General features: G+C 43.5%; 1 protein-coding gene across 1 annotated transcript in view; it reads left to right on the plus strand.

Moving 5' to 3' along the window:
- The first annotated feature begins 447 nt into the window (after nt 1-447).
- Nucleotides 448-12348, plus strand: part of LOC140481338 (mitochondrial intermediate peptidase-like) — a 159149-nt gene continuing 147248 nt past the window's right edge. The window contains exon 1 of the mRNA XM_072577353.1: nt 448-642. Coding sequence (XP_072433454.1) covers nt 493-642 — 150 coding nt within the window. The 5' untranslated portion in view covers nt 448-492. The remainder of the gene's footprint in view (nt 643-12348) is intronic.

Here is a 12348-nt window from a genome sequence, read left to right on the forward strand (position 1 = left end):
TTATGGCTTCATTAAAGCACCGCGGCAAGATGTTGTTTGGAAATAACTAGTGACCATAAAGTCCAGCCATTTTTGCAAACCAAGCAAACGTGTCGCGCAAAGCAGCTACCTCCATCCCCCAACTGTACTAGCTGCCTTTAGTAATACCTATCTCATTAACATTATCTCCATTCAGGTACACACCATTCCATTCTCCCCTTCTCACGTCAAACTCTCCCAGTTACTCCCGTCTTCCCAATGTCTTAAATTCCCCTTTAGATCAGTCTTAGCATGGCTATATCTCAAATGTATGGTGCACCCCTTGTCAATAACATGACCTTTCCATCCCACGGGGGTTACCAAGTTTGTGGGTAACATTTTCATATCGCGCATGCTCGTTCCGAGCAATGGTCAAGAACTCCAACTCCCAGAAGGCCGCTGTCACAGTACGCAGGCGCAGTGGTATGCGATGCCGGAAGTCTTTGGCCTGCGTTGGAGCGCGAGTTCCTGGATATGTTGAACAGACAGTTGATGAGACTCTTTAAATGTATTCAAGCTGGTCGCTTAAAGATCTACAGAAATGTCTCCACTTCGTGGTCTCCGGTGGGAGCGGCTTTCAATGACAAACCGAGGAGAAAGGTGGATCTGTTCGGGAAGAACGTGGTGAGTGACACTTTCAATGGAATGTGCACGAGGTTGCTGCACGTTAAACTGTTAAAGCTCAGCCCGGCCACTGCACCGAGTTTTAATAGATTCGTTTCTAATAAAGTCGAAGAGTTTTGACAGCACTCAATGAGGGTCAGTACAGACTCGAGTGACCGAATGGCCTCTACCTGCGTTGTAGGGATTCTATGATTATATGAAAATGCATCACCTTACTTTTCAGGATTAAATTCTACTTGCATCTGACCAGCTGGTCTATATTGTCTTGTAGTCTAAGGCTTTCCTCATTATTTGCACATACAAATTTTGTTTTACTTGTGAACTTGCTGATCATGCATTCTACATTCACCTCTAGATCAGTGAAGGACCCAGCGCTGACATATGTGGTACATCACTGGATACATGTTTCCGGTCACACAAATATCCTTCAACCATCATCCCCTGCTTAAGCCAATTTTGAATCCGATTTTTACGACTTGCCCTGGATTGACACAGAAAATAGAAGCGGGAATAGGCCTTTTGGACCTACTCCACCATTCATTATGATCATAGCCACTCTATACCCTGTTGCCACTTTTTCCCCATATCCTATGATCAGTTTTAAACCCAAAAGCTATATCTAAATCTTTAGAAAACACTTAATGTTCTGGCCTCAGCTGTTTTCTGTGGCAGAGAATTCCACAGGCTCACCACATTTCAGTCCTAATTGGCCTACCCATATTGTTAGTCTGTGACTTTGAGTTCTAGCTGCCCCAGTTATTGAGAGCAACTTTCCTGCATTTACTCTGTTTATCCTTTTAGAATTTTATACGTTTCTGAAATGTATCTCTGTTCTTCTAAACTCCAGTGAACATAGTTCTAACATAGTGGCATATGGCTTCATGGTTAGTGCTGCTGCCTCACTGCACCAGGGACCTGAGTTCAACTCCGGCCTCAGGCAATTGTCTGTATGGAGTTTGCACATTCTGTCTTTGTCTGCGTGGGTTTCCTCTGAGTGCTCTGGTTTCCTCCTATAATCCAAGGATGTGAATGTTAGGTGAATTGGCGATACTAAATTGCCCATAGTGCTCTGGAATGTGCAGGTTAGGTGCATTAGTCAGGGGTGTGTAGAGTAATAGGGTAGGGGAAAGGTTCTGGAAGGATTACTCTTTGGAAAGTTGGTGTGGACTCGTTGGGCCAAAAGGCCTGTTTCCACACAGTATGGATTCTATGAATCAGTCTGTCTTAATACATAATGCTTACCATCCCAGAAATCAGTCTGATAAACCTTATATACACTCCCTCCATCAATAGAACATCAAGTTGTTGGAAGGAATCCTGAGGGACTGGATGTATATGTATTTAGAAGGGCAAGGACTGATTTGGGATAGTCAACATGGCTTTGTGCGTGGGGAAATCATGTCTCACAAACTTGATTGAGTTTTTTGAAGAAGTAACAAAGACGACTGATGAGGGCAGAGCAGTAGATGTGATCTATATGGACTTCAGTAAGGCGTTCGACAGGGTTCCCCATGGGAGACTGATTAGCAAGGTTAGATCTCATGGAATACAGGGAGAACTAGCCATTTGGATACAGGACTGGCTCAAAGGTAGAAGACAGAGGGTGGTGGTGGAGGGTTGTTTTTCAGACTGGAGGCCTGTGACCAGTGGAGTGCCACAAAGATTGGTGCTGGGCCTTCTACTTTTTGTCATTTACATAAATAATTTGGATGTGAGCATAAGATGTATAGTTAGTAAGTTTGTAGATGACACCAAAATTGGAGGTGTAGTGGACAGTGAAGAGGGTTACCTCAGATTACAACAGGATCTGGACCAGATAGGCCAGTGGGCTGAGAAGTGGCAGATGGAGTTTAATTCAGATAAATGCGAGGTGCTGCATTTTGGGAAAACAAATCTTAGCAGGACTTATACACTTAATAGTAAGGTCCTAGGGAGTATTGCTGAACAAAGAGACCTTGGAGTGCAGGTTCATAGCTCCTTGAATGTGAAGTCGCAGGTAGATAGGATCATGAAGAAGGTGTTTGGTATGCTTTCCTTTATTTGTCAGAGTATTGAGTACAGGAGTTGGGAGGTAATGTTGCGGCTGTACAGGACATTGGTTAGGCCACTGTTGGAATATTGTGTGCAATTCTGGTCTCCTTCCTATCAGAAAGATGTTGTGAAACTTGAAAGAGTTCAGAAAAGATTTACAAGGATGTTGCCAGGGTTGGAGGATCTGAGCTACAGGGAGATACTGAACAGGCTGGGACTGTTTTCCCTGGACCGTCAGAGGCTGAGGTGTGATCTTATAGAGGTTTACAAAATGATGAGGGGCATGGATAGGGTAAATAGGCAAAGTCTTTTCCCTGGGGTCGGGGAGTCCAGATCTAGGGGCCATAGGTTTAGGGTGAGAGGGGAAAGATATAAAAGAGACCTAAGGGGCAACGTTTTCACACAGAGGGTGGTACAGGTATGGAAAGAGCTGCCAGAGGATTTGGTGGAAGCTCGTACAATTGCAACATCTAAGAGGCATTTGAATGAGTATATGAATAGGAAGGGTTTGGAGGGATATGGGCCGGGTACTGGCAGGTGGGACTAGATTGGTTGGGATATCTGGTCGGCATGGACGGGTTGGACCGAAGGGTCTGTTTCCATGCTGTACATCTCTATGACTTTGAGGAGATCAAAACTGCACACAATACCACAGGCATGGTCTCACCATGGCCCTGTGCAATTGCAGCTAGAAAACCCTGCTCCGACATTTGAATTCTTTCACTATGAAAGCTAAGATACCATTTGTCTTCCTCATTGCCTGCTGCACCTGCATATTTATTTTGATTGATTTAGAAGGGCCCTCAGATCTTGTAGCGCCTCTCCCTTCTCTAACTATTGACATTCTGATAATCTGCCTTTGTGTTTTTGATCCTAAAACCTTCTTAACCAGTCTGACATGAGATATTGTCAAAAGCCTTACTGAAGTCCATGTATACTATGTCATTCCCCCTGCCCCTTACATATCCAGTCACCTTAAAAATTTAAGTAATATTATTTAACATGATCTCCCTTTACAAAGCTATGCTGACTATCTTTGATTTATCCTTGCTTTTCCAAGTGGAGATTAATTCTCTCCCTCAGAATTTTTTCCAACAGGTTCCCTACCACAGACGTTGGATTCCCTGGGCTGTAGTTTCTTGTTTGTTCCTTCCATCGTTCTTGAACAATGGTACTACATTTGCTCTTCTTCAATCTTCTGGTGCCTCTCATTGCCAGAGAGAATTTGAAAAGTAATGATATAGCCCCTGTAGTCTCATCCGTTGTCTCCCACTGCAGCCTTGGATACACCTCTTCTGGGTCTGGGGTTTTTTCCATTTTTGGGCTGCTGAAACTTTTAATAACTGCTCCCTCTCAATGCTAATTTGTTCAAATGTACCATAATTGCTCTCCTTGATTTCTAGACATACATTGTCCATCTCTGCAGTCATAGAGATACACAGCACGAAACAGACCCTTTGATCCAACCTGTCCATACCGATCAGATATTCTAACTTAATCTAGTACCATTTGCCAGCACTTAGCTCATATCCCTCTAAACCGTTCCTATCCATATACCCATCCAACTGCCTTTTAAATGTTATAATTGTACCAGTCTCCACCATTTCATCCGGCAGCTCATTCCATACACGCACTACCCCTTTGTGTGAAAAAGGTACCGTTCAAATTTTTCCCTTCTCACCCTAACTCTATGCAGTCTCGTTCAGGACTCCCCACCCAATTTATCCTATTCATGCCTCATGATTTTATAAACCTCTATAAGATCATCCCTCAAGCACTGATGATCCAGGGAAAACAGCCCCAGCTTATTGACCTTCTCCCTATAGTTCAAACCCTCCAACCCTGGCAACATCCATGTAAAAATTTTCTGAACCCTTTCAAGTTTCACAACATCCTTCCGACAGGAAGGAGACCAGAATTGCACACAATATTCCAAAAGTGGCATAATCAGTGGCACAACATGACCTCCCAACTCCTATACTCAGTGCTCTGACCAATAAAGGAAAGCATACCAAACGCTTACTTTACTATCCTATCTATCTGCGACTCCACTTTCAAGGAATCATGAACCTGCAGTTCACGGTCTCTCTCCGTAACACTCCCCAGGACTTTATCATTAATTGTATAAGCCGTGCCCTGACTTGCCTCTCCAAAATGCAGCACCTTACATTTATCGAAATTAAACTCCATTTGCCACTCCTCGGCCATTGGTCCATCTGATCATGATCCTGTTGTACTTGGAGATAATCTTCTTCGTTGTCCACTGCACCTCCAATTTTGGTGTCATCTGCAAACTTACTAATTATACCTCCTATGTTCACATCCAAATCATTTATATAAATGATGAAAAGTAATGGACCCAGCACTGATCCTTGTGGCACTCCACTGGCTTTCAGTCTGAAAAGCAATCCTCCACCACCACCAAAAGAGAAAATACTGGAAAGTCTCAGCAGGTCTGGCAGCATCTGTGAGAAGAGTAAAGAGCTGATGTTTTGAGTCTAACTGACCCTCTGTCAAAGATAAAAAAAAGGGAGAAATAAGGAGTGTTTATATTAGGCTGAGAGAAGGTGAGTCATGGCTCCAGAAGCAAAGGTAGCAATAAAGAGGTGATAATGACAGTGCATAGGGAGATTAGGAGCTGTGAATGACCAAGGCTGAAGCCAGTACTATGTGACAAAATATGTGGGGGATGGGTGAAGCAGAGGCAAAATGGAAAACAGGGGAGAAGGGTAGCAAAGGGGGAAGAGGAGAGGAAAAGGGTGATGAGAGTGTGGGGAGCAAGAGAAAGAGAGACAATCAAGAAATAAGAGATACAGAACAGTTTAAAAAAAATCAAAAATGATAAATAAAATAAATGAAATAAAATTATGGAGCAGAATGAAAACAGAGGGGTCGAGATAGAATAATCATCTGAAGTTGTTGAATTCAATGTTGAGCTTAAAAATGTGTTGCTGGAAAAGCGCAGCAGGTCAGGCAGCATCAAAGGAACAGGAGAATTGACGTTTCAGGCATAAGCCCTTCTTCAGAATTCAATGTTGAGACCGGCAGGCTGTAATGTGCCTAGTTGGAAGATGAGATGCTGTACTTCCAGTTTGCGTTGAGCTTCACTGGAACATTGCAGCAGGCCAAGGGCAGACATGTGGGTATGGGAGCAGGATTGTGTGTTGAAGTGGCAAGCCAAGGGAAGGTCCGGGACCTGATTGTGTACAGACCAAAGGTACTCCAGCAAAGCAATCACCCAGTCGACGTTTTATATCTCCGATATAGAGACCACAATGGGAGCAAGAAATATAACACACCAAATTGAAAGAGGTACAAGTGAAATGAGGAAATTGGAGAAATCATTTCCCCTCCCCTCACCTTGTCTCAGTCAAATTCCTCGAACTCGGCACCGCTTTCCTAACCTGCAATCTTCTTCCTGACCCCTCCGCCCCCCACCCCCACTCCGGCCTATCACCCACACCTTGACCTCCTTCCACCTATCGCATTTCTAACGCCCCTCCCCCAAGTCCCTCCTTCCTACCTTTTTATCTTAGCCTGCTGGACACACTTTCCTCATTCCTGAAGAAGGGCTCATGCCCGAAACGTCGATTCTCCTGCTCCTTGGATGCTGCCTGACCTGCTGCGCTTTTCCAGCAACACATTTTCAGCTCTGATCTCCAGCATCTGCAGTCCTCACTTTTTCTCCTAGTATAAATACCTCCCTATTTCTCCCTTTTTTTTATCTTTGACAAAGGGTCAGCTCTTTTCTCTCCTCACAGATGCTGCCAGACCTGCTGAGATTTTCCAGCATTTTCTCTTTTGGTTTCAGATTTCAGCATCCACAATAATTTGCTTTTTTCCTCCACTACCACCCTCTGTCTTCTACCTTTGAGCCAGTTCTGTATCCAAATGGCTAGTTCTCCCTGTATTCCATGAGATCTAACCAGGCTCCTATGAGGAACCTTGTCAAATGGCCTTACTTAAAGTCCGTATAGATCACCTCTGCTTCTGTGCCCCCATCAGTCCTCTTCATTACGTCTTCAAAAAACTCAATCAAGTTTCAATGAATACAGATGCAAAATACTGTACTCATTTAGAATCTCAGTTATGCTTCTCAGCTCCACACAATGTATTTTTAAAAATTCAGTCGTGAAATGTGGGTATCGCTGGCTTGCCAGCATTTATCAACCACCCCTAGTTGTCCTTGAGAAGGTGGTTGTGAGCTGTTTCCTTAAACCGCTGCACATGGACTGCAATGGTCAAGGGCAACTAGGGAAAGGCAATAGATGCTGGCCAGCCAATCTCTACCATGTTCTATGAGTGAATTAAAAAAAACACATTACTACTTTGATTCTCAATGGTCCCTGCTCTTTTCCTGGTTATTCTCTTGCCCTAATGTACTTAATAAAATGTCTTTGGTGGGTAACAGTAATGTAATTCCAATGTGTTTTTTATGCCCCCTCGTTGCTTGCCTAATTCATTTTTTCAAGCAACTCCCTGCATTTTTATATTTCTATAGTGCTGTTTTGATTAGATTAGATTACTTACAGTGTGGAAACTGGCTCTTTGGCCCAACAAGTCCACACCTACCCGCCGAAGCACAACCCACCCAGACCCATTCCTTACAGCTAACACTACGGGCAATTTAGCATGGCCAATTCACCTAACCTGCACATCTTCGGACTGTGGGAGGAAACCGGAGCACCCGGAGGAAACCCACGCAGACATGAGGAGAATGTGCAAACTCCACACAGTCAGTAGCCTGAGACGGGAATTGAACCCAGCTCTCTGGTGCTATGAGGCAGCAGTGCTAGCCACTGTGCCGCCCATAAAGGGTTTTGACCCTTTGGTATCTACCATTTTTTTTCTTATCTAATTCTGCACATCTGTTGACATTCAGGGGTCTCTGTACCCTTTAACGTTTATTGGACCATGTTGGCCCTGCACTGTCACTGTTACTCTTTTGAATGACTCCCACTGCTGTGATGTGGAGTTTCCTGCAAGCAGCTGCTCCCAGTGCACTTTGGACAGATCTTATCATATTTTATTAAAATCATTCTTCTCCCATTTCAGAACTTTTATTTCCAGTCCTTTTCCATAATTAACTTAATGACCACAATTCAGAAAGGTTTATCGACAAATGCTCTCCCACTGCCACATCTATATCTTGCCTGTTTTTTTTTCCCCTATCAGTAGGTCCAGTACCACCTCCCTTCTGTTGGACTTTCTACACTTTCTAGAAGGTTCTCCCAACCTTTCTAAACCATTCAGACCTAGTCCATTCTTGATATTGGGGAAATTAAAATTTTCTACTATTCACACCCTATCATTTTGACACTTCTCTGAATTTTGCTTGCATATAAGATCATAAGACGTAGGAGCAGAATTAGGCCGTTGGGCTTATCGATTCAGCTCTGGTATTTGATCATGGCTGATATGTTTCTCAACCCTATTCATCTGCCTTCTCCGTGTAACCCTTGATCCCTTTGCCAATCAAGAACCTATCTATTTCTGTCTTAAGTACACTCAGTGACTTTGCCTCCACAGCCCTCTGTGGCAATGATTTCCACAGATTAACCACTCTCTGCCTGAAGAAGTTCCTCCTCATCTCAATTCTGTAGGGCCATCTCTTCACTCTGGGTCCTAGTCTCCCCTACTAATGGAAACATCTTCATGTCCAATGTATCCAGGCCTTTCAGTATTCTGTTAGTTTCAATGACATCCGCCCTCAAGTTTCTGAACATTACGTTTCAAAATCCTTAACTGCACCTCGAATAACAAGCCCTCCATCCCAGATCATTCTTGTAAATCTCCTCTGGACCTCCTCCAATGCCAGCACATCCTTTCTTGGATATGGAGCCTACCACTACTCTGAATATTCCAGATGCGTTCTGACCATTGTTTTATACAGCCTCAACAGTACATCTCTGTTCTTGTATTCTAACTCTCTTAAATTGAATGCTAGCATTGCATTTGACTTTCTAACTGCTAACTGAACGTTTATATTAACCTTAAGCGAATCCTGAAGTAGGACTCCTAAATCCCTGTATGCTTCAGACTTCTGAAGCCTTTCCCCATATAGAAAATAGTCTCTGTCTCTTCTTCCGAGCAAAGTGCATAACTTCACACTTTCCCAGATTGACCAAACACTGAATAGATGGATTAAAATGGTAATTGCTAGGATATTGATAGTGGTGGGTTCAGTGATGGTAACAGAGGGGCTGTAGTTAGATTCTCTTGTTGGAGATGGTCATTACCTGGCATTTGAGCGGTGTGAATATAGTTTGCTACTTTTCAGCCCAAATCTGGACATTTTACATGGCCTGCTGCACTTGGACATGACCGCGTAATCATATGAGCAGTTATGAATGGTGTGGAACATTGTGTGTAATCGTCAGCAGTTACCCCAACTTCTGGCTTTATAACGGAGGGAATGTTGATTCCCTGACTTGATGGTATTGAGGTTGCAGATTGTATTGGAGCAGAATTCTGCTTCTGGTGGCCCAAAGTAATCTATCGATGCCCAGTTTTCAGTTGCTAGTTGTATCTGAAATCTCTCCCATTTAGCACTGTGATAGTGGCAACAATACAGTCTAAGGTTTCTCAATGTGAAGAGGACTTTGTCTCTATAACGTTTGCGCAGTCATGGCCAAGTGTATGTGCGGTACCTATAAAATTGGTGAGGATGAGGTCCAGTGTGTTTTTCACTGTTGTTGCTTTCCGCACCACCAGCCACAGTTCCAATCTCGCAGCATTGTTTTTCAGAACTCCACTGGTCTATTCAGTAATGCTGCTGCTGAACAACGGTTGATAGTAGACATTGAAATCCCCCATCCAAAGTACATTTTGTGTCCTTGCCACCCTCGGTGCTTCCTCCAAGTGTTGTTCAACATGGAGGAGGAAGCTGAAGAGGATGGTATCGAAAACCAGCAGGTGGATTCCTTGCATGTATTTGACGTGGTACCCTGAGACTTCACGGTGTCTGAAGTCAATGTTGAGAGCTCCCAGGGTAACTTCCTCATAATTGTGCTGTCACTTCTCCTGGGCCTGTCTGCCAGTGGGACTAGACCTGTCTAGGGATGTTGATGGTGGTGTCTGGGACATTGTCTATAAGGTACGATTCTGTATGACTATGTTGGCCCATTTCTTTATCCCTGTATCAGTCGAAGCAAACACTCATTCACACAATATGGCTCTACCTCCTTCATCTTTATTCCGGGCTCTGGAGGGAGGGAGAACAATCACCCATGTGCACAGAGACATGAGTTCTCAGTCTTCTCTCAAACAGCAGATTCTTAAGGAGCTATATAGTCACTTACAGCAAGCAGCATCCAAATAAGGCAACGTCTATATTGATCAGGTGACCGTTACAATCAACGAGCATGAACAGTAAGGATTAAACCATCTGGTATTATACAATGGATGTTCTTAACCTTGTTAACTGGCTTTATATAATGAATGCTTTTTCACCTCGTTAACCCACTACCTTTGTTAACTGCAAGTTTTTATCTGGTCAAAGTCATGCTAGCTGAGCGTTTGTTACATAACCCAAAACTTAACTCTTTCCCTACCTGATCATACTTTATACACTTTCACATTCCCTCCTTTTATCATTTCAAGATAACCACTTAGGTGGCACTACCAGCTTTCATAAGACATTGACATCCAGTATTTAAGCAAGTTATTGACATACAGCATACAATGATTATAATAACAAAAATTACTAGTCTGTTACAGTAAATAGAATTTGAAGAATCTTCCCATGTGGAAGAAATTCACCAGTAAAGTTCTTAAATCCACAGTCCTTAGTGACCACTCCATCCCCTGTAAGCTGAGTGGAAATGAGCCAGTTCTCCAAAATGTCCTTCAGTAAAGTCTAACCTGAAAACAAACTTCAGTCTGTCCTTGCACACCACTCGACAGAGAAATCTGAATTCTTGGATAAGGGCAGTTATGCTTCACAAAACTGACAAATCTTCTATCCTTTCAGAGATGTTTCAGATGGGGGACACCAGCACATCTGAGTATTCAATGTAGCTGCTGCAGCTGCAGGCTAGGTGAACGCAGCATTCTTTACTGCACCTGCTCCGGCTCCGCTGTTAAATGTAACAAAGCCAACTGCTGTTATGATGTTAGCTTGATCAGTGAACCTTCATATCCCTTAAATGATTGAAAGAGAAGGTAAAGCTCATGAGGTTTAATATCCACAGGAAGGCTGCTGACAACAAGAGTACCAACCTCCTCTTCACTGTTGCTAGCATCTTCCATTTTCATGCTCATGACTGGGGAGATAATTGGATCCATTGGATCAGGTTGTGGAGGGGTGCACGGTGGTCTGATGACGTGCTTTACCTGTGAATGGAGAAACTCTAGCGACTGTGTTAGCTGCTGAAAGTATCTCTGCACTTTCTCTCTCATTCCTTCCTTACCAAGGTGGATATCAGTATGAAGACAGTCACACAGTTAATGACACTAAATTGTGTCTGCCTATTTCAACATTCTCAGTCATGTTGAGGTCTGTTACTCTGTTCACTATTTATGACATTATCAAATTTTATACTATCCATAAACTTCCAAATTGTACTGCCCAAACAATTCAGTCAATTAAATGCAAACATCAATGGTCCTAAAATCAAACTGTCTGGGGACCCCATTCAGGTTACTCAAACATTATTTTCCTTTAACAAATTAATGCTTTGGCTAATGTGAAAGCTGTCAGGAAAAGTATTCCAAAATCTAGAACAGCAAGAAAACAGCTATTTCCTGTGCTTTAGCAATCGAAGAGGCAGTTTCAGTTCAGATTTAAATCTCAAATATTTGTGGTAAACAAATGCAGAATACATTAAAATAAATTCTCCAAATGAAATTTCCCAAATAAGACAGTCAGAATTACAGTGGCAACTGTGGCAACTTTATATAATGAATGCTGTTCACCTCATTAACCCACTACCCTTGCCTCCAGCACCTCATTGTTTACTGCAAGTTCTTACTTGGTATAAGTCATGCTCGCTGAGCCTTTGTTACACAATCCAAAACTTAACCCTTTCCCTACCGCTCATACCTTATACACTTACTCAACTATGTCAGGCTTTTGCTTGATTAGTCTGTGAGCCAGCTCTCCCAGTTTTGGCAGTAGCCCCCAGATGTTGGTAAGGAGAGAGTTCTAGGATCAACAGAGCTTTTTTTTTGCAGTTGTCCTTTCCAGTTCTTAAATTGATACCAGGTGGTGCGTTGGGTTTCACTAAAGGAGCCTTCCACATCCATCAAAGTTTTACCTGCACATCCACTAATATCATTTATTGTATCCGTTGCTCCCGATGTGGTCTCCTCTACATTGGGGAGACTGGGCGCCTCCTAGCAGAGCGCTTCAGGGAACATCTCCGAGACACCCGCACCAATCAACCAAACCGCCCCGTGGCCCAACATTTCAACTCCCCCTCCCACTCTGCCAAGGACATGGAGGTCCTGGGCCTCCTTCACCGCCGCTCCCTCACCACCAGACGCCTGGAGGAAGAACGCCTCATCTTCCGTCTCGGAACACTTCAACCCCAGGGCATCAATGTGGACTTCAACAGCTTCCTCATTTCCCCTTCCCCCACCTCATCCTAGTTTCAAACTTCCAGCTCAGCACTGTCTCCTTGACTTGTCCGGACTTGTCAAACCTGCCTATCTCCTTTTCCACCTATCCACTCC

Source organism: Chiloscyllium punctatum, chromosome 9, assembly GCF_047496795.1.
Source record: "Chiloscyllium punctatum isolate Juve2018m chromosome 9, sChiPun1.3, whole genome shotgun sequence".
Taxonomy (NCBI): domain Eukaryota; kingdom Metazoa; phylum Chordata; class Chondrichthyes; order Orectolobiformes; family Hemiscylliidae; genus Chiloscyllium; species Chiloscyllium punctatum.